Source organism: Natrix helvetica (assembly GCF_964273705.1).
Source record: "Natrix helvetica genome assembly, chromosome: 1".
NCBI lineage: Eukaryota > Metazoa > Chordata > Lepidosauria > Squamata > Natricidae > Natrix > Natrix helvetica.
The window spans coordinates 201,332,372-201,350,338 of NC_138548.1; the positions used below are offsets into that span (position 1 = coordinate 201,332,372).

General features: G+C 43.1%; 1 protein-coding gene across 4 annotated transcripts in view; it reads right to left on the reverse strand.

Moving 5' to 3' along the window:
* Positions 1-1,629: 1,629 nt before the first annotated feature.
* KANK2 (KN motif and ankyrin repeat domains 2) overlaps positions 1,630-17,967 on the reverse strand; it is a 93,959-nt gene continuing 77,621 nt past the window's right edge. For all 4 annotated transcript variants that reach the window (XM_081938050.1, XM_081938047.1, XM_081938049.1 and 1 more), the window contains 7 exons: positions 17,610-17,843; positions 16,443-16,530; positions 15,949-16,168; positions 11,930-12,072; positions 10,679-10,879; positions 6,081-6,179; positions 1,630-4,463 (listed from right to left, as the gene is read on the reverse strand). In XM_081938050.1, the coding sequence (XP_081794176.1) occupies positions 4,404-4,463; positions 6,081-6,179; positions 10,679-10,879; positions 11,930-12,072; positions 15,949-16,168; positions 16,443-16,530; positions 17,610-17,843 (1,045 nt within the window). In that variant the 3' untranslated portion in view covers positions 1,630-4,403. The remainder of the gene's footprint in view (positions 4,464-6,080; positions 6,180-10,678; positions 10,880-11,929; positions 12,073-15,948; positions 16,169-16,442; positions 16,531-17,609; positions 17,844-17,967) is intronic.

Genomic DNA, 17,967 nt, shown 5'->3' on the forward strand with positions numbered 1-17,967 from the left:
TAAAGTTTTTTTGTGCTTTTTAGGAAGAAATGAAATATTTTTTTATTTGATAAGAAAATAGCTGGCAGTAGAAATGGGTGACTGGGAGAATATTGCCAGGGCCATAGGACGAGTGGTAAGGAAGGGTGAAGTACCCTTGGCGTTTAGTTTTTAACATTCCCTGTCTTTGACACCATAAAGATGACACTGGGGCTCAAACAGAAATTAAAGTTAAGGCTCCAATGATGCCAAAGAAAATCTTCTCAGGGAAAATCAAAAGAACCTCCTGTTTTCTGTCATTTCCTGACACCTTTTGACTGGGAGTGGGCATGCTTTATAAAAAATGTGTAGGTGAATAATTAAAATAATAGCTAAGGGCCATAATATAAGAGGAGATCATTACCGGTCAATTTACATTTTGCCAAATATTAAAATTAAATACTTTTGGATGTCCTGTAGTAATACTGTAAGTCCAGTACCACCAAATATTCAGAGTGTAGTGTCAAACCTCACCCAAAAATAAAACTAATCCCAGCTCCCACCAGAATTAGCTGCAATTTTTCAAAACAGAGGGAGAAAATCCCTTTACTATTTCATCATGATAGAATCATTTGCAAACCAAATGAAATATGACTCCAAGATACTTTTATTAAATTATTTTTTCATTAGGCATCCGTCCCAAGTCTGTGTACACAATTCCCCACAGCATTAAAAAAAAAAGACAGGTTTTCCCTGCATCTTTGAGAGGCATGAATCCATACATGCCGACAGTCCAATTTAAGATGCAGAGAGTTTGCTTGGGACTGGATTCATCTCTACGCCACTGTATCTCTTCCAAGGCAAAAAGAGGGGAGGGGAATAGAAGGGAGGGCAAGCTATGTAATGATCCAATAATACAATATAATAGTAGAGTTGGAAAGGACCTTGGAGGTCTTCTAGTCCAACCCCCTGCCTAGGCAGGAAACCCTATACCGTTTCAGACAAATGGCTATCCAACATCTTCTTAAAGACTTCCAGTGTTGGGGCATTCACAACTTCTGGAGGCAAGCTGTTCCACTGATTAATTGTTCTAACTGTCAGGAAATTGCTCCTCAGTTCTAAGTTGCTTCTCTCCTTGATTAGTTTCCACCCATTGCTTCTTGTTCTACCCTCAGGTGCCTTGGAGAATAGTTTTGACTCCCTCTTCTTTGTGGCAACCCCTGAGATATTGGAACACTGCTATCATGTCTCCCCTAGTCCTTCTTTCTCTTAAGCTAAACATACCCAGTTCCTGCAACCGTTCTTCATATATTTTAGTCTCCAGTCCCCTAATCATCTTTGTTGCTCTTCTCTGCACTCTTTCTAGAGTCTCCACATCTTTTTTACATCGTGGCGACCAGAACTGAATGCAGTTTTCCAAGTGTGGCCTTACCAAGGCATTATAAAGTGGTATTAACCATCCTGATGAATGTGGATACTGCAGAAGGTATTAGAGGAATAGCAATTTGGGAATTTGCTGCAGGCAGGATTGTGCCCTTTGGAAGAATTACATCTCTGCTCCATTAATAAACATTTGGTAGAAATCTGAATTTAGCTGGATTTTATTTCTGATGGAAAGAAAACACATGACAATGTTTCTACACGTAAGCTTTAATCAAGAAGCAAAGGCAGTTCTCTATTCTATTTTTATTATGATGTATATAAATGGCATCACATTCATTTAAATGTATAGAAAATATCATATAGAAAATATAAAGATTACATATATATATAAAGCAATATCTCAAAAACACAATATTTGGATTCACTTCTAAACATGTGCATTTCTGAAACCGTCGTTGCTTTAAAATTCTGCTTCAAAGCAGCAGCAGATAATGAATGTTAGGAAGAAATTCTTGTACTTTTTATGTATTCAGTCACAGAAAAACTAGCCAACTTCTGACAAACCCCAACTTGTTTCTAATAACTTTTACACAAAGTAGTATGAATTGTGCAAAGTGTCAGCCAGATGATTGGCAGCTCAGACAATAGTTCTTCTGCCAGCCTCTTTCCTACACTTCCAACAGTCTTCTGTTTGTGTTTTTGTTTAAAAATACTTCATGTAATTTGCATTGCAATAATTTACAGATAGTCATTTTCTTGGTGTATATTACTATGGTATATATTGATATAAAAATAAGATGTGCCCTTTATTACTTCAAATGATTAGCAATTACAAAAACCTGTATTGTTCATCTTGTTTATTATACTTCTAGCTAGGAGAGTAAAATTTGGCATCTGACACACAAAGAATTAAGTGCAGAGAACTTTTCAGCTTACAAAGCAAATGGAATATAAATTTTCATCCCCTAATCATCTTGATTCTTTCAACAAGAGGACTTATTTAACTTCTAATATTGATTTCAATATTTAGGCAAATAATATCAATTACATATTGCTCTTGCATCAAAACTGTTCAGTTTCAGTAAATCTGACTGAACAGAACCATTCACAAACCATTTATTTTAGGCTAAGGATCCAATTTACTGGGAGAAAATTTCCTGTGCAAACTATTCAAATAAATAAGCTGTGTAAGCATCCTTGCACAACAAGCATTCTTGCACAACTCTACCTTTATAGTTTTTTTAAAAAAATGGTGTGTGGGTGTGTGTGTGTGATCTAAACAAAAAATGTCTACTGTATAATCTTGGGAGAGGGCATGTATTTGTTATGTATATCATACATTTGTCCCATGCTTCTTTTACCACTTGCATTGTATAAGTAGTGGTACATTTATCATACAAATATTTTGACAACTGTATAAAATCTTAAAATTCAATGTCATATATTTATTTTAGATCTATTTAAACCCTGCTTATTTTGTGATTTTGCATTGTAATAAAAATAATTTGTTTCACACAAGGTTAGGGATTTCAAAAATTTGTTCAGGTAAATTAAATACAGAAGTTCCATAGCTTTAAAACAGAAAATGAAAGGATGATCTCTTCTCTATGGTGTTGATTTAGAGAGATACTCCTTCATTAGCCTCTTTAAAATATTTTGCCCTTTTTGCATTGGAACATGAATAAATCATAGAATAACAGAGTTGGAAGGGACTTTGGAGGCCTTCTAGTCCAACTCTTGCTTGAGTTGGAGACCCCATACATGGGATGGTGAACCTATGGCACGTGTGCCACAGGTGGCACGCTGAGCCATTTGTCAGGGCACATGAATATGGGTTTAAGCCCTCCGGAGCCTTCAGAGACGTTGCCCTCTCAGCTGGCCAGTGCGGTTTAAGCCCTCCGGAGCCTTCAGAACCCTTCAGAAGGCTCTGGAAGACAAAAAACAACCCTACGAGCAAACCGGAAGTCACTTCCTGAACTTCCGGTTTGCCCATAGGGCTGGTTTTTTGCACTCTGGAGGCTTCAGGGAAGCTCCTGAAGCTTACGGAGGACCTTGGGGGGAGGGGGGAGGGGAGGCTGTTTTCACCCTCTCCCAATCCCTTTCCCAAGTAGCGTGATTCATAGTGCTTGGAAGCACAACAGAATGGAAACACCAAACTAGTCCTTGGCAACTTTTTATTTCTCAAGAATTACGGTAGCTCTATTGGTGCCTCAATTTGGGAAGCTGATTTATTTTCCACTCAGCTTTGGTCAATCTCAGCTGCTCTAATGCTGATTTTTCCCTTTTGAAGCTTTCTGATGGGCATATTTTTTTTCCTGGATCAAGCCAGCATCTCCCACTGTTTACCAGCCATCACATTATGCTCAGAGACTATTACTTCACAGGTCTTTCGAGGCTTTGCAGTTCCCCTCCCAGCAAACTGTCAGGTTTTTTGGAAAATCATCTGAGGAATGCACAGAAGTAGTAAAAACAAGGAGATGTGGGCACTGATTGAATCGTTTTTGCAGATTCTTCTTGATAATTAGAAGGAAGTATGGAGCAGTTTGAATTTAGTACCGAGGCCAATGCCTGTGGATCTCAGTCACACTACTTTTGAATGTTTGGGGAGGGGAACTGCAATTGTTCCCTTTGGCCTCCTTTATGCCCTGCAGTGTCTCTTGCTTCTTGAATAATTGGGATAAAAAAGATAAGACACATTAGTTTTGATGAAGCAGAAAAGCCATAGGAACATCTAGAGACCTTAAGCTTCCAATCTTCCCTTTGGCTCACTATCTGACATAACTGCATCTCATCAAGCATAGCTGGATACATGGCCACATTGTTGAAATGAAGTTCACAAAGTTCCATCTCATGGAAGGTCTGCTTCCCTTTCCTCTGAGCAGAGTGGATGGTGAGATTTCAGCTGATGAAGGCACGAAGAAACTAAGGACAGGAAGCATTTCTATAGAAATTGTATACAAGGCAATGGATATGGTTTTGTAGGTATATATTTCCTTCATCCAGACTGCCAAATTTTCAAGCAGAAGTAAGAAAACATTTGGATAACAATATCTTATTTGGAGTTATAGAGAATCGTTGACTATTGTATCTGCATTTTCAGGCTCCAGCTGCTCCAAGGTATCCTGAAAAAAAAGTACCTCATTATTTTTCTTAATGAAAGAACCACACTTTTCCAATCTCATTTCAGCGTACTATTTTTAATCAACCTTTCCCTTAACGGACAACAGCTACAAAACCCAACAATCTATGAGAATCCATAGGCATACATCCCCTGCTCGCTTACCACGTCGTTTTGACCCTAGCAGCCATTTGTGGTGAATATAATTATATTAAGATTGGAATATGGGAACACAGAAGGATAAGCAACGTGCCCTCAGGGCGTATTGCAAAATGGATTAAATATGATCTTTGAATTGTCTCGATCAGTTACCCAACCTCCCATGTCAGTTCACTGAAAACTGTTGGCAGTTGTCAGGAAACCAGATTCTCTCCTGATTTTCACCAAAATAGGGCACATTAAACTCTCCAAAATGGGGGTGGGGGTGGGGGAGAGATCTGATCCAGTGAAGTGATGTCATAACATCATAGCTAAGATTCTTGCAGTTCTCAAACACCAATGAACTTTTTTTAAAAGAAAACTGAATCCACAGAAAAGTTACCCATCCTCTGTTATTATCACCAAATGCACGTCAGTCCCCTTCAGGTCAGTCTCTGAATCATGTTGTTCTGCCTTGGTTGTGTTTATATTGCAAAAATTGAAATTACATTAATATTACATTCGAGCCACCTAATATTATTTGTTCTTCCTTTCAATCATGTCCCATTCTCAGACACTGTCTGGATATGTCCCTGCAGATTAAGGAACCTGCAAAAGTTTTCAGAGATGATTTGCCATTGCCTCCTTCCAACAGCTGAGAAAAAGTGACTGGTTCAAGGCAGGGGTGGGTTGCTACAGCATTACTGCTGGTTCGGTGCACGTGCATGCACAGTTGCCCAAAAATACATCTGTGCATGCAGATCCCTTAAAAAGGGGGGTGGGGAAACATGTCACTCCGACCAGAGAACCAGTTTGGAGGTATGGCAGGCCTGGGTCACTGCTGGTTCCGGCAACCCAGGCTGGAAAACTACTACCAGTTTGGTCAGACCAGTTCAAACCGGTAGGAGCCCACCTCTGGTCCAAGGTCACCAGCTGACTTTGTGACCAAGACGGAGTAGTATTCATGGCCTTCCAGTTTCCATCTTGATGCATTAAGACTACACCAAATTGCAATTGTATTACCTAGAATCTTTTCTGTTTGTTCTGGTTGAAACGTGTTTTTCTCTGGAACTATATGGCTGTTATCTTTGGGCTTAAAAAGGCTGTAGACCAAATGAAAGAGGATATCACCAACTATGTTTAGGATTATTGGGGAGGGGGAGTCCTGTGAGCAAAGCTTAAGGAAACTCTTTAGCTTAGAGAAAAAATCACTCTTTCTAGCACTATCACACAGAAGAAGGCAAACAATTTTTTTTCTTGGCTGAGAAAGCATGTTCTAATGGGCTTCAATTACAAGAGACAGATTTTGATTGAAAACTAGGAAGAACAGAAGAACTCATTCCCTACAGGCTTTGACAGAGATTCTTAAAGAAAAACTGGAGAGTCATTTACTGGAAATGCTCTACTTTGAAGTTTCCTGGATTTCACGAGAAAATGGTTTACAAGTAATTTTACGATTTTACGATTATAGGTAGCAACTCACCAGTGATTTGGCTTTGGCAAAGTTCAAGTGAGTATACAGCATGACTGCAATGTCATTTTGACCTGCTTCTATTGCGATGGAGAGAGCTGTGCTGCCATCCTACAAAAGAAGGCAAAAATATACACATGTGGCTGCAGTGATGATGGGGCTTATGGGGGTCACTGTTTTTGTCAAAGATGAATTATCATTTTGGTTGCCTTCCCACTTCCTGGAATTCCAGAAAATGCCATCTGGGACTGAGCCATACAGATCTTTGAACATTAATACAGGGTAGTAGTTTAGGTATGGTATTAGACTTGCATCAGAGAGACCAGATTTTTTTTACCATGGTTGGTTGACTCCAAACCAATCATTCCCTCTCACTCAATCTACTTTACAAGATTGTGACTATGGAGGTAAAATTAGGAAATATACCCCTATGTATCCCATCTTGAGCTCCCTGACAAAATATTATTAATGCAATAAATAAAATAAATTACCATCCTCCAACAGTGCTAACTGGAACATTGATTGTTCTTAGATCTGGTGCATGGGGCCACCCTACAAACAGCAAAGGCCTACAGTGCCTCTGCCAATGAAAATGGAGATCCCAAACACCATTTTAGCTGGCAGAGGGTTGCAGGAGGCCTTTGCAGCCGAAAATAGAGCCCGGGAGCTCGTTTTTGCTGGCAGAGTGCTCGGGCCACCACAGGGCCCCCTGACACGAGTGCTATTGATCTGGAAATCCCCCCAGCCATGTCCCCCCTCAAAGTCAAATACAACCCTGATGCGGCTCTCAATGAAATCGAGTTTGACACCTCTGAACAACACAATTCTCATTTTCCAATCACACACTTAGATAATAGGAAAACTATGATAAATTACAGTAGAAGGCTCAGCCAAACATAGGACCAAGGAGGTTTGTGTGTGTGTGGAATGTTAGGTAGAATTACTTGAATTTAACAATCATATGTGGAAGGATTTGATGATATTATTCTCAATATGTTTTGCCTCTCTCTTTCTTTTCTAAGATTGAGATGCAGTTGTTCCGTGTTGAGAAATAATTATTAAGTGTTTCAAATAGTCTAGTACTAACCCTTGGCACTGAGTAAGACTTGTTATTTTCCTGGGGAACTGAATGAAATATATTGTGCAGAGCTTTTGCTATGGGCTCTGAGATGGAAGACAACCTAACTAACTCAACAGCAGCAGCATAAGCATAAGCAGAACTGAATCAACTGGAAGTTCTCTATCTGGACAGACGGGGTGGGGGGCTCTCAAGAGTCTCACACGAACCCTGTCTGACAAACCATCTCAAGATCTTTTTTAGATCAACGAAGAAGGGGCAGCATCTCATCAGACCCAGGGGGAGGCAACAGGTCCCTCGCAGGTTAGAGATTTGCCCTCTGAATCGGAGTAGGGGCGGCAGCATGGCAACATGCTGCATAAGAAGCTGACATCCAGCCAAAGTAAATGAACAGGAGTGTGAGGAAGAGATGAAAGACTAGTAAGAAAATTCATCTAACTCACAGTCATAAATCAAATTTGGAAAAGGCAAAGAATCTTGAGAGCATAAATAATATTGATGGTTGGACTGGGATTTTTTCAAAAAGAAAGAAAGAAAGAAAGAAAGAAAGAAAGAAAGAGAAAGAAGGAAAGGAAAGGAAAGGAAAGGAAAGGAAAGGAAAAGAAAAGAAAGGAAAATGGAGGGTTGAAATGCTATTCCCCCCCCCAAAAAAGCCATTTGTTTGAAACAATTTGCATAGAAAGCAGAGAAGTGACAACCCCGCTCAAACACTAACTCTAAATTTGGTTTTCAACTTCAAAAGATTGTGTTTTTAAAGGAGTCTAGGAGCGTGAAGATTTATTTCGTCTGAGTGTCTTTTAACTAACATATCTTAAGCAGTCCCAATTAATGAGATATGGAATGTAACAAGGGAGAAAGATCAAGAAAAAAGCACTATCTCCTCATTGACAACTGATAACCTAATCTTGCCTGTGTGGGAAATTCTAATTAACCAACCACCATAAATCGGAACTTGGAAAAGCAGGAGGCGAAGAAGAAACATACCTGAGTTTTGGCTGTATACAAGCTTATTCCAATTAATATATTTTGGGCAGCTAGGACCAATGTGACGTGAGGAGTGGCAAGGAAAGGAAATAATAACAGAGTCAAGAACTGGGAAATACGAAGGGTTTTTTTTCTTCCTTTTTTTTTCTGCAAAAGATTAAGATGGCACCAGCTTCTCTTCCAGTTTCACAGTAGTTGAATTAACTAAATTTAAGGTGGACCAGAATCTCGAAATAAGACTTGTATAACTAACTGTAATTTTGGAACTGGACATTAAGGAAGAACAAAAGACCAAGATGGCTCCCATCACTCTTCCCCACAGCAGCTGAAGTAGATAAATTTACGTTGGATCAGAATTCTGAAATAAGAACTGTATAACTAACTGTAACTTTGGAACTGGACATCACGGAAAGCTGGGAATTTGAAGAACTACATGAAATTATAAAAAATATGCATAAATCATTAAAATCAAGCCTAAATAGAATTCTGAACCCAGAGAAGCAGGTATTTAAAGAAGAAGGCAAAAAAGAAGGAGGGCAATGAAGCGGTAGAAATGGAGGGAAATAAAAAGCAGACAAAAAACTCCATTGGACTTGGCAGTGGTATTGGGAAAATTGTAAAAGGGGGATGTGTCCCAACAGAAAGGAATAAAAAGCAGACAAAATATGTTTTGGAGGTTGTAAGTGGCATAAGGAAAATTGAAGTAGGAGATTACACCCCAACAAAGAGAAATATAAAAGATCTCTTTGACGGTGGCTTGGGGAAAATTGAAGAGGGTGGATGTGTCAAAACAAAGAAAAGGGAGAAAGCAGGAACAGAGAAGTGGGACAAAAGCAGTGGTGGGTTCCGGATCCTGGTGCAACCGGTACGGTGCAACGGGCCCGGCGTCCCCCACATGCACGCACGCAGCATGCATGCAGATGCACGCACGCAGCATGCATGCAGATGCACGCACGCAGCATGCATGCAGATGCACGCACGCAGCATGCATGCAGATGCACGCACGCAGCATGCATGCAGATGCACGCACGCAGCATGCATGCAGATGCACGCACGCAGCATGCATGCAGATGCACGCACGCAGCATGCATGCAGATGCACGCACGCAGCATGCATGCAGATGCACGCACGCAGCATGCATGCAGATGCACGCATGCGTCCTTACTACCATGATGCCCCAGCAGCTCGGCGGAGCATCACACAGACGCCGTACACTCCATGCGCGTACGCAGAAGCGTCAAAGAGTTCAAATACAGGTAAGGAGCTCGGGCAGGTGGGCCCTCTGGAGCACCGTACAGGAACGGTACCTTGTGCTCCCGGCAGGCACCGGTACGCCTATACTGGGGTGTACCGCCTGCAACCCACCACTGGACAAAAGACTTACCTGGAAAAAAATCAGACTAGAAATTGTTATATGGGAAAATATAAAGCTAAGATAAGGAGTTTATTCCTAAATATGACAATAAAATAGAGTTGCCAACTTGTTGAAAAGATAATGAAAAGATAATTAAATAAAGGTTAAAACATATGGAATATGGACAAATATGAAACTGATATGGGGAGATTGTAAAGCAGAGGTTTGTGATTCACTTTTATACATGATAATTAAACTGAGTTGCAAATTGATTGAATATGACAATAGAAGGACACTTAATCATTGGTTAAAATATATGAAACATGACCATATATAGAACTTTTAAGATGATGAACAAAGTGAGATGTGTACCGCTTGTTATTCTATATAATAGATTAAGGGAGTTGTAATGAACATTGAACGGTAAGGATTGCCATTTATACACAATTAAGGGTAATCTAATCCAAGATATGGAAAAATGGAGAGGGAACATGAAATATACCTACAATGGGAAACTATTGAGATTTAAAGACAGAATCACAAATTGGGGGGCGTGTAAGGATTTCTAATTATATAAATATAATGATGAGAATAGCTGGGAATTGTAACCAGGTCTACATCTCGGCCAAAATTAGGCTGGGGTGGGTGGTATAAAAGCACAATGACTATACATGTATACTTTTTTGTTTTGTTTTTTTAAAAATGGAGGAGGAAGATATATGTTAAAATTAAATATGTATATTGAAAAGGAATTATAAATATCATCAACATAAGATGGAGGTTGCTCAGAAGCTGAAATACACTAAGTAAATGAGATGAAGAGTGTGAAGTAGAGGAGAGAGGTAAGGGTAGGAGAGAGGGCGGGGGGGAAGAGGAGGAGAGAGAGGAGGAGGGGAAAGGAGAGAGAGGAGAAGGAGAGAGGAAGGGGAAGTAGAGAAAAGGGGGATGACAGAGGGAAGAAAGAAGGTGGGGAGCGGGAGGAGAGAGGGAGAAGAAAGTGACAAATGTGGTGTATGGAGAGCAGAAGAGCCCATAATTGTTTTTGGGAGTTGAGGGTAAGATGAATTGATGTAAACATTTAATAATACAGTACGATGTTGGCTATGTAATAGTACACATGTGATGATGTGTTATGAAAATGAAAAAATAAAAAAAACTTCATATATATTTTTAAAAAGTATAAGTAGAACGTACATTGTCTGACCGGGCAACATCACAGTCAGGGATAGCCAATAGCAGACGGACAATCTCAGCATGGCCATGTTCACAGGCACACATCAGTGCAGTAGAGCCATCGTCATCTTGCAAGTTGACATCTGCTGAACTTGCTAACAAGGCACGCACCATCTCGAGTCGCCCATGGCTGACAGCTAACATCAGTGCAGTCTGCCCAGCCTGTAGAAGTGGAGAGGAAAACCAAAGGAGTTAAGGGGCTGCCAATAGGGAAAAGCCTGTTGCAATGCCTAGCTCTTAAAAAACATGTGCATTAAGAACAATCTAAAATATTGAAGACACACAAATTCTGTTAAGATTTGGTATATCTACTGAAGCCAGTTAACAGCATTTTAAAAGATTTTGAACAATTTCCATGTACTCCATGTGAGAGTATAATTACTATCAGGGACGTGCGGTCAGGGGAGGCAAGGGAGGCATAGCCTCACCTCTCTTCATGAAATAATAGTATATAATATTATATACTATATATATATATATATATATATAATATTATAATATTATATACATCCTCCTGGCCGTGCCCGGGAGCTGCGGAGGCAGAAGTGTTGTCGGCGCTCCCGGATGACGAAGCCACGAAAGCGACTGGGGGAAGGTTCTTGTCATTCCCCAGTCGCTTTCGTGGTTTCGTCATCCGGGAGCGCCAACATTTCTGCCTCCACATCTCCCAGGCGCGGCCGGACGGATGTAGCCAGAGCGACGCCGAGGTGGTCCAGGTGGATGAAAGAGCGAGTGAGTGAGCGATGGAGGTCCTCGGTCGCTCACCCGCCGGACTGCCTCGGCGCCACTCTGGCTACCTCCGTCTGTCCGCGCCCGCGAGCTGCGGAGGCAGAAATGTTGGCGCTCCCGGATGACGAAGCCACGAAAGTGACTGGGGAATGACGAGAACCTTCCTGCCTCTGCTGGACTGCAAAGTCCAGCAGAGGCAGGAAGGTTCTCGTCGTTCCCCAGTCGCTTTCGAGGACTGCGGAGCGCGAGCCAGCGGAGCACGCTCAGGAAGGTGGGGAATGGGATCATGTGTGCTGGAGGCTGAGGCAGCCTCAGCTTCCAGCACACGTGGTCCCATTCCCCACCTTCCTGATGACGTCACCAGCCTCACCAGCCATAAACCTCACCGCACGTCACTGATTACTACTGTCTGGTTGTCACCATCATCCTCATCCTCATCATGGCCCTTCCAATTTTGCAAGAATCTATTGGGAATGTTAGTACCTGGCTGGCTTTGGCATTCACATTGCCGTTTTTCAGTAGCTGCATAATAGTCTCCATATCACTCTCTGTCTGGGTGGCAGCCAGTGCTGTGAGCATGATGGCTGTATAGCCAGCTTTGTTCTGTTGGTCCACATGACACAAACCTAAAGTAACAAGACAGTATTAGAAAAAACTCATCCTTCTGGAAATAAATATTTGAATATTGTGGGTTCCAGAATTTCAAATGAGCTGTGGGAAGCAGTGGTAAAATTTGTTTATAATGTCTCTAAGGAAAGAGATATCATAAACAGGGAAGTTACTGGAAAGAGTCCACTATTACAGGGGTGGGTTTCAGCTGGTATGCACCAGTATGCCGGTACCCGTTCCTAAAATTTAGCGTGCTTTCCCAGATCTGAGCTTCCAGAGGCCCCATACCGGAATGCTCCCTCCCCTGGCCTGCCCCCCCCACTTGCTCCCCTCGCCTGCCACTCGCCGCTCACTTGCCCTGCCTGTCATCACCAGGCTTGCCCCGCCCACCCGCTTCCTTTGCTCTAGCGGAGGATTCAGCGGTTGAGAGAAGCCCATGTGGTGTGTGCTCCCTTCCCTTTGACAGCCACCTGGTTTCCAATGGGGGGTGGGGGTGGGGGAAAGAAATCCATGCATTTCTCTAATCCTCTAATGCATGGATTTCTCCCCCCCCCCACCATTGGAAACCAGGCAGCTGTCAAAGAGAAGGATGCACGCGCCACGTGGGCTTCTTCCAACAGCCGAATCCTCCCCTCCTGTTCCTTCTTCATCTGTTGGAAGAAGCTCACATGATGCGCGCACCCTTCTCTTTGACAGCTGCCTGGTTTCCAATGGGGGGGGGGAGAGAAATCCATGCATTAGAGGATTAGAGAAATGCATGGATTTCTTTCCCCCACCCCCCCATTGGAAACCAGGCGGCTGTCAAAGAGAAGGAAGTGCAGACTTCTTCCATAGCCGAGGAAGGAACAAGAGCGGAGGACTCACCTGCCCCGCCTTGGCTCCCCCAGGGCTCTGTGCCCGCCAGAAACAGCGAGGCCGAAGGAGGGTCCCTGTCCCTGGATCCTCCAGGGATGGGCCAGGGACCGCACTGGACCTCGTTCTAGCCGCCACTTCTCTCTTGCCCTCCATTGTGGGAGCCAGGCAGAGCAGCATGTGCCTGCGCAACCTCGGCTGACGCCTTTGGTGCCTGAAGCCCATGGGGGCAGGACCAAAGGTTTGGCACCCAGAGTCAGGGTGTGGGAGGAGCCAAGTCTCGCCAATCTCATCTGGACCGAGCACCGGCCGCTCCTTTGCCTGCAACTTCAGGGCAGACGATGGCTGCCTCCCTGGCACAACCCTCCCCCACCCCCCCAGAGAAAGGCAAAGCCCCAAGAGAGGTGAGGTGGTTGGTTGTGCCAGATGCGAAGCACTGAGGTGGGGAAGAAGATGGAGAGACGTGGAGCCACAGACTCCTCCCTTTCCCTCTGTCCCGCAGCTCACCTCCTTGGGTGGGGCCAAGGTGCGTGCAGGATGAGTGGAGTTTGCGACCAACTTCAAAGTGAATGTGGCTGTTTGCGACTAAATGGGACAGAGAACATAGAGGCATGCAAGGGAACATGAAGGTAATCTAGTTCAACCCCTTCCAAAGGCAGGAGTCTTTACACTTCCTTCTCTTTGAGAGCTGTCAGTGGCAGACATGAGGGAAATGGTGTGTGTGTGAGAGAGAGAGAGAGACAGAGACAGAGAGAGAGAGAGAGAGAGAGAGAGAGAGAGAAAGAGATAGAAAGATAGAAAGAGAAAGAGAGAGAAAGGAAGAAAGAAAAAGAGAAAGGGAGAGACGGAAGGAAGGAAGGAAGGAAGGAAGGAAGGAAGGAAGGAAGGAAGGAAGGAAGGAAGGAAGGAAGGAAGGGAACATGATCACAATTGAGCCCAAAATTTTGGTTGCTAAACAAGAGTGTTGTTAAGTGAGTTTCACCACATTTTCCAAGTTGGCCATGCCCACCTGGTCACACAACCACCAAGCCACTCCCACCCAGTCACATGACCACCGAGCCACTCCCACAAAACAGGCCACACCTACAGAATAGGTTTTTAAACATTTTGAAACCCACCACTGCACTATTATCTGCCTTTCTTTGGTCAAAATCTATGAAAACTCTATTTTGAACCCAAACATGGTAAAGACATTTTAGGGAAGATCAAATATGATAGTACATTTCACAGAGAAATATATACTAAACAATTGGTAACATCAGAGAAACATGCAAAGATTTCTTTAAGTGTCGGAAAGGTGTAGGGCTATGTCAGGAGGCACTATGCTGGGAATACTGTCCTCCTGACATAACCCTACATCTTTCCTCTGGGTTTCCCAAATAGTTGGCCTTACGGCCATCTTCTAGATATCAACCAATCAGAATAGAGCTGGAAGGAGGTCTTCTAGCCCAGCCCCCTGCTCAAGCATGGGACCCTATACAATTTTAGACAGGTGGCTGTCCCCAGTCTCCTCTTAAAAACCTTCAGTGATGAAGCATCTACTTGTACTGTTTTTGGAAAAATCCTGACAAATTTCCAGCCCTCCAGGCTCTCACTGATAGACTGGTGTGCTGCTGTGGCCAGAGCATTGATCTGTGAATTGGGACATTAAGCCTTACACGTTTACATTAAGTGGTCTTAATGAGTCTCTTTCCCTTCAGCCTCTTTATCTTCATAGGGTGATTGTCAGTGCTAAGTTCAAATCTAAATTCCATGGAGGATGGAAGTATGTTAAATCCAAATAAATCGAGGTACAAGCCTTAATGCGAAACCAATGCATGCCACAGGGTGCCTGCAGAAGGTTCCTTGGTTCATGGCAGGTTTTCTGCATCATTTAATTTTTTAAATTAGATCCTCCTAATTTAAAACACGAAGAGAAAAGCAAATACATTTTCAATCTCAATACAATTGCTTCATATTTATTTCAAAAGATGTCTTTGGATCCAAGACTGCTTCATAGGCTTTTCAGAAAACAAAAGTTAAGAGAGGCTGAAATGCAGGGTTTGGTTAGAAATCTGCCAAATCTACTTTGGGTATGGATCAGAGGTGGGTTCCCACCGGTTCGGACCGGTTCAGCCGAGAAGATAGTAACTCGGCCTGCCACGCCCCCGAACCGGTTCTTTTGGCAGCGCTATCTTGTTTTTGGCTACTGCACATGCAAAGAAGCATTTTTAGTACTGTGCATACATGCATAGCGCATGCGCGGCATGTCCCTGAGCAAACCAGCAGTAGCAGCCGCCGGAACCCACCCCTGGTGTGGAGGGGAGTCAAAATTAATTAGGAGAGGAGAAACCTTCCTGGGGGGGTTAAAAACAGCATCAGGTAGCAATCTCTGTCAAATAATCTATGGGAAATATTTTTTAAGTTGGCAAATAATTTTGTCCATGAGAGCAACCCAACACATTCTCAAAATTCAAACTGTCCTCACCCGCCTAAAGTGGAGCTTGTCTTCCGACTCTTTGGCTCCTGTGGCTTTAAAGTCGTCCTAGGCCAGCGATGGAGAACCTTTTTTGGTTCGCGTGCCACAAGTGGGCGGAGCATAGGGGGGGTCGTGTGCGGGCGTGCCGCACCCATAATGCAATGCATGACCCCCCAGTGCGCATGCGTGCACAATGCACGACCCCCCATTTTTACATGCTTTTTTCGCCCTCCCCAGGCTCCAGAGGCTTTATAGGAGCCTGGGGAGGGCAAAAAGAGGCCCCCATGCCACCCCGGAGGCCCTCCAGAGGCTTCAGGGACCGTCCAGAGGCTTCCCTGAAGCCTTCGGAACGCTTAAAACGACCCTCCGAGCAAACCGGAAGTGACAGGGCAGCGCCTCGCGTGCCCTGACAAATGGCTCTGTGTGCCACCTGTGACACGCGTGCCATAGGTTCGCCATCACTGTCCTAGGCTCTAGAGCCCCAAGTGCCCTGGCAAATGGACTGCCCTGGACTGCTATTGCTGTTCATTTAGATGGGCCATTCTGACAACCGGCTCCCTTCTTTTCTTCTGTCCCCACCTACCAGTTTCAAGCAGCTTTGCAACAAGGGGGAAGTTGGAATGCGAGACTGTATAATGCAGGGCCGTGTTGCCATTGGCATCTGCCATATTGATGATGAATTCTAGCAACTGCGGGGAAAAAGCCCGGAAATCTGCCAAGTGCAGCGAGATCAATTCTGAATCGGCTTCTTTGTGGCAGGAAAGCTTGAGCCAATAGTGGAGCATTGATCCATGGGCTGATTTCTGCCAGGGTACATGTAAGAAAAAGAAATAACAGGAGAGGTACGTTAAGGAATTGTTAAGGTCCATTTTTGCATGCTGTCTTCATGGTGGAATGCTCTGTGCTTTTTCAGTATTTCAGTATTTCCATTGCTTATCAACATATATAGATTTTTCCATTGCTTATCATCATATATTGGTAAAATAATGTCTGCTGATCCCCTGGCCATTTGGCCAGCATATCAGCAGGTGCTATTTTATCTATATATTCACCCCAACTTTAGAAATAAATGTATACCGTTTCTTCATCCATTTGTGGATTCAAACTCTCTAAGTGTTTCTGAAGAACTGCACAAGCTGAAAGCAACTCCTTGCTGAGACCCAACCTGGTAATTGAAAGAAAACGAGAAAAACAAGAGGGGGACATTTTAACTCCTGTCTGCTTTTACATATATTACTAATTACTATTACTATTTACTATTGTGTGCAGAAAACTGGGTTTTTGTCCTCTCCTCACTTTTCTTTGTTCATGGCTATAAGGAAGAGTTAAGCAGGATTCATTTTCACTTCTCATGATTTTGTGTTGTTTTTTAACTTCGAACCAACAAATTATGCTTATTTTAGAGAGCCAGTTTGGTGGAGTAGTGTATTAAGGTCCCAGAATAGAAACTAGGAGACTGTGATTTCTAATCCTGTGTTAGGCACAAAGCCAGCTGGGTAACCTTGGGCCAGTCACTCTCACAGCTCTAGAAAAGGGGGAATGGCAAACCACTTCTGAAAAACGTTGCCAAGAAAACTGCAGGGATTGACTGTCTGAAAATCAGACACAATTGAAGGGAAAAAATGTTTATTTTAAAACCAGCCAGCATTCTAATTCTGTTGGTGGTCATCTTGTTTAGTAATTCACTGGACGTGTGCTGTAAATCAAGGAAGAAGGAAGGAAGGAAGAAGAGGAATATATAATACAAAAACCAAGTTTTTGTTCAAGTTTACATAGAGCAATAATCCTAAATCATGGTCTAGCATTACATTAGAAAGTTCCTCTGAAGGGTAAAATTAATACAGAGAGACAGAATTTTATAGTGAATTGTTCTGTTTTGTGCTGGTTCAGGGTTATAATTCAATGACAGTTGTGAAACAATCGTTGCCACCTTTACAATACAACATATGGAGAGAGTTATTTTACTCAAGAAGAAAAGAACTCTGAAACTGTTTTCAGGGATGGGCATTGGGTAGAGCAGGGAAAGATCATTTTGTGATGCTCACATATCTTATTATCAAATAACAAGAGCAATTTCAGCAGGGTTTTTTTTGGGGGGAGGGGGGGAGTTTGGGATCAGAAGAGTATGACGATAGGTGCAGATCAGCTTTAAATTTCTTCTAAAGAGTTGAGGAGTGGAATTAAAGCACACAGTGCATAGTGCAGACTCTCAAGAGCTCTGAAGATGTCCAAACTGATGATTACCTAGTTTTGCCTGCTGGTTCCTTGCTGGGAACTTCTGCTGTGGTTATTTCCCCCACTTCGACAGGGACAGGATGTAATGTATCTGTGGTTATTTCAGAAAGCCTCAGAGTTTCAGCTGCAATTCCCCGCCCGGCAGGGAGGCCCTCACTTGCCTCATGGTATTCACTCTCAGTGCTTTCGTTGTCTGAGATGTTCTCAGCTGTGCTGGAGTCCTCAGAGGAGGTTGACTCATACCTGGAACAACACAGGGTTGAGAATCAAGCCAAAAGAAGCCTGAGAAGGTACTCCAGATTCTCTTCAGAACAGTGAGACGCTAGGGCAGACCCTGGCTGTCTACACTTCAGAAAGAAGAACTTCA